The following is a 2197-nucleotide window of genomic DNA, read 5'->3' on the forward strand; positions in this document are numbered from 1 at the left end:
CATACAACTTCTTATCCCCAAATGATGGCTGTAGTGGTTTAGAAGGTATCTGAGTACCATCAACATAAAGCGAAAGATGATTAATTTTATAATTTTGAAAATCAAAAGAATTTTTGTTTCCGTTTCCGTTGAATGCAATATTGTCCACAAACCCAATTATTATTCTTTTTGGAATTTCACCGAGAATAACATTATCAAGCGTTTCAGAGTGAACGCCTGAGTGTAGAGACAAAGCTTTTACCTCGACACGTGTAATAGGATATTTTGCAGTACCATGAGATAGAGCTTTTGCATGAGCTAATAGAATACCGGGACTAATTTTTGCTCGACGCACAACTAGTGAGGCTTCCTCAATATTTATACTACAGCCATTTGTGTCATCCATAAGACAGAATAAATCTTTTGAGCATAATAGTCGTAGCCTCAATTCCACACCATTGATAAGAAATTTGTCCTGGTTAAAAACATCACAGTGCAGGTGTCCAATAAGATCAATAGATTTACTAGCACTTAAATATTTTTGGCGAGCTTTTAATCCCACATTTTCATCGAAATCATTATACCAAAGAGAGGTAGTCAGATGACTATTTTTAGCAGCAGGACCATAGTTAAGTAGAGTTTCAATGTATGCCCGATAAGCATAAGAATTACTGGGTGGAGATACAACTTTTTGATTATAATAGACATGGACTTGATTAAATAACGAATGTAATAGATTGTTTACAGGACCAACTCTATCCAATTGTTCGGCATTTGCAGCAACCCTAGGTGGTGTTATTAATTTCACCCTAAGATTTAGCATTGTGTGAGCCAAATCAATGTATTCATCACCATGACCAGGGACGACAAATTCTATAGGTGAGTCATCGGTAAGGGATGTTACCGGTTTATAGTGTACCCATTGAGAGCTTTCTATCGAGGTTTGTGTAGGAGGTATGGAGAATAGATCTAACTCAGACTTTAAGCACTCACAAGAATGAGAATATAGAAACGACATTTTAAGAAATATATTTTGTCTCGGATGCGAATTCTATACACTACTAATTTCCAAATATATCATCAATAGAATGCTTCCGATTTTTATGCTTTATATACTTTTTTGTATTCTTTGTTTTTATTTTATTCTTTGTCGCTTTCTTTCTTTTCACCGTACCACGCTTTTTTACTTTTTTAGAGGCTTTCTTTTTTTTCTTATTAATGGGGTTTCGGCTCACGACCTTAAGTGCACCACGATTAGAAATCAACTGAACCATTCGCTTCCTCCGATTGTTCTTATAACCAGAACCATTCATAATATTCTCCATTTTATCAATAGCACGCCGTTTCAAATTCTCACCAGTTTCCCCAAAGCGATTTCTAAATGAATTTTTAAGCGAAATATTAGCATCCAAATCATTCATAACATTCATGCCAGTTCTAAGAGCTTCTTTTCCGACAATTCGAGCTCCTCTAGTTACGAAAGGAAGAACACGCCAAAATAGACCGCCAAGAAAGCTTGCAATACCGTGACCTTTTTGATATGGTGCGCCAATATAAATCTGGGGAATCCCTCAACCACCACCTGCTTGTAAGGCGTAATATTCGGCGTATTGGCTCATTATTTCTTTCTTATCTATATCTAGTCAATACGTTTAAAGTGAAGTGTAGCTGTCAGCGTACCAAACTCGAATGTATTGGCAAACCAACGTGGTCCCTTATATCAATTTCAATTGTAGGAAATCCTGTATGAAGAACTGGTATGTAATTGGGTGGTGAAAAATTACTGACTTATGTTGTACCAAAATAGTAATCTCTTGTATCTACAGAAACAGTACGTAAGAGTGGAGCTTTTACATCACCAGTAATGCGAGGTTCACAAATATTACAGTAAACAAATAATTTATCCGGAAGATCACTAGCTAGACTAGGTGGGTGTCTAGCAGTATACTCATTATTTTCAATTGGAAGTAGATTATCTGGTGCAAAACCAAGAATACGTGATAATTTATCACTAAGTACCAAAAAATGTTGATCAGTCCTCTGACATAATTTTGTACACTGTTTTTGTATGCGCACGTAGCTGCTTTTGAATTTGTCATATTTAAATTTAATGTTTTGTCCTAACTCTGGAAGACTGTTCAGAGTATTTAAAAGAGACTCAATATCGGCATAAAGGCCAGGTACTAAACTTTAATCTAATTGGTTGTGTCTTTCTAAT

The 2197-nt window shown here is 35.7% G+C and overlaps 1 protein-coding gene across 1 annotated transcript in view; it reads right to left on the minus strand.

The window, feature by feature from the left end:
- LOC117181296 (uncharacterized protein F54H12.2-like) overlaps nt 1-997 on the minus strand; it is a 1951-nt gene extending 954 nt beyond the window's left edge. Inside the window, exon 1 of the mRNA XM_033373856.1 lies at nt 153-997. Within this exon, the coding sequence (XP_033229747.1) occupies nt 153-997 (845 nt within the window). The remainder of the gene's footprint in view (nt 1-152) is intronic.
- Between the last annotated feature and the right edge of the window lie 1200 nt (nt 998-2197).

Source organism: Belonocnema kinseyi, chromosome 10 (genome assembly GCF_010883055.1).
Source record: "Belonocnema kinseyi isolate 2016_QV_RU_SX_M_011 chromosome 10, B_treatae_v1, whole genome shotgun sequence".
Lineage (NCBI taxonomy): Eukaryota > Metazoa > Arthropoda > Insecta > Hymenoptera > Cynipidae > Belonocnema > Belonocnema kinseyi.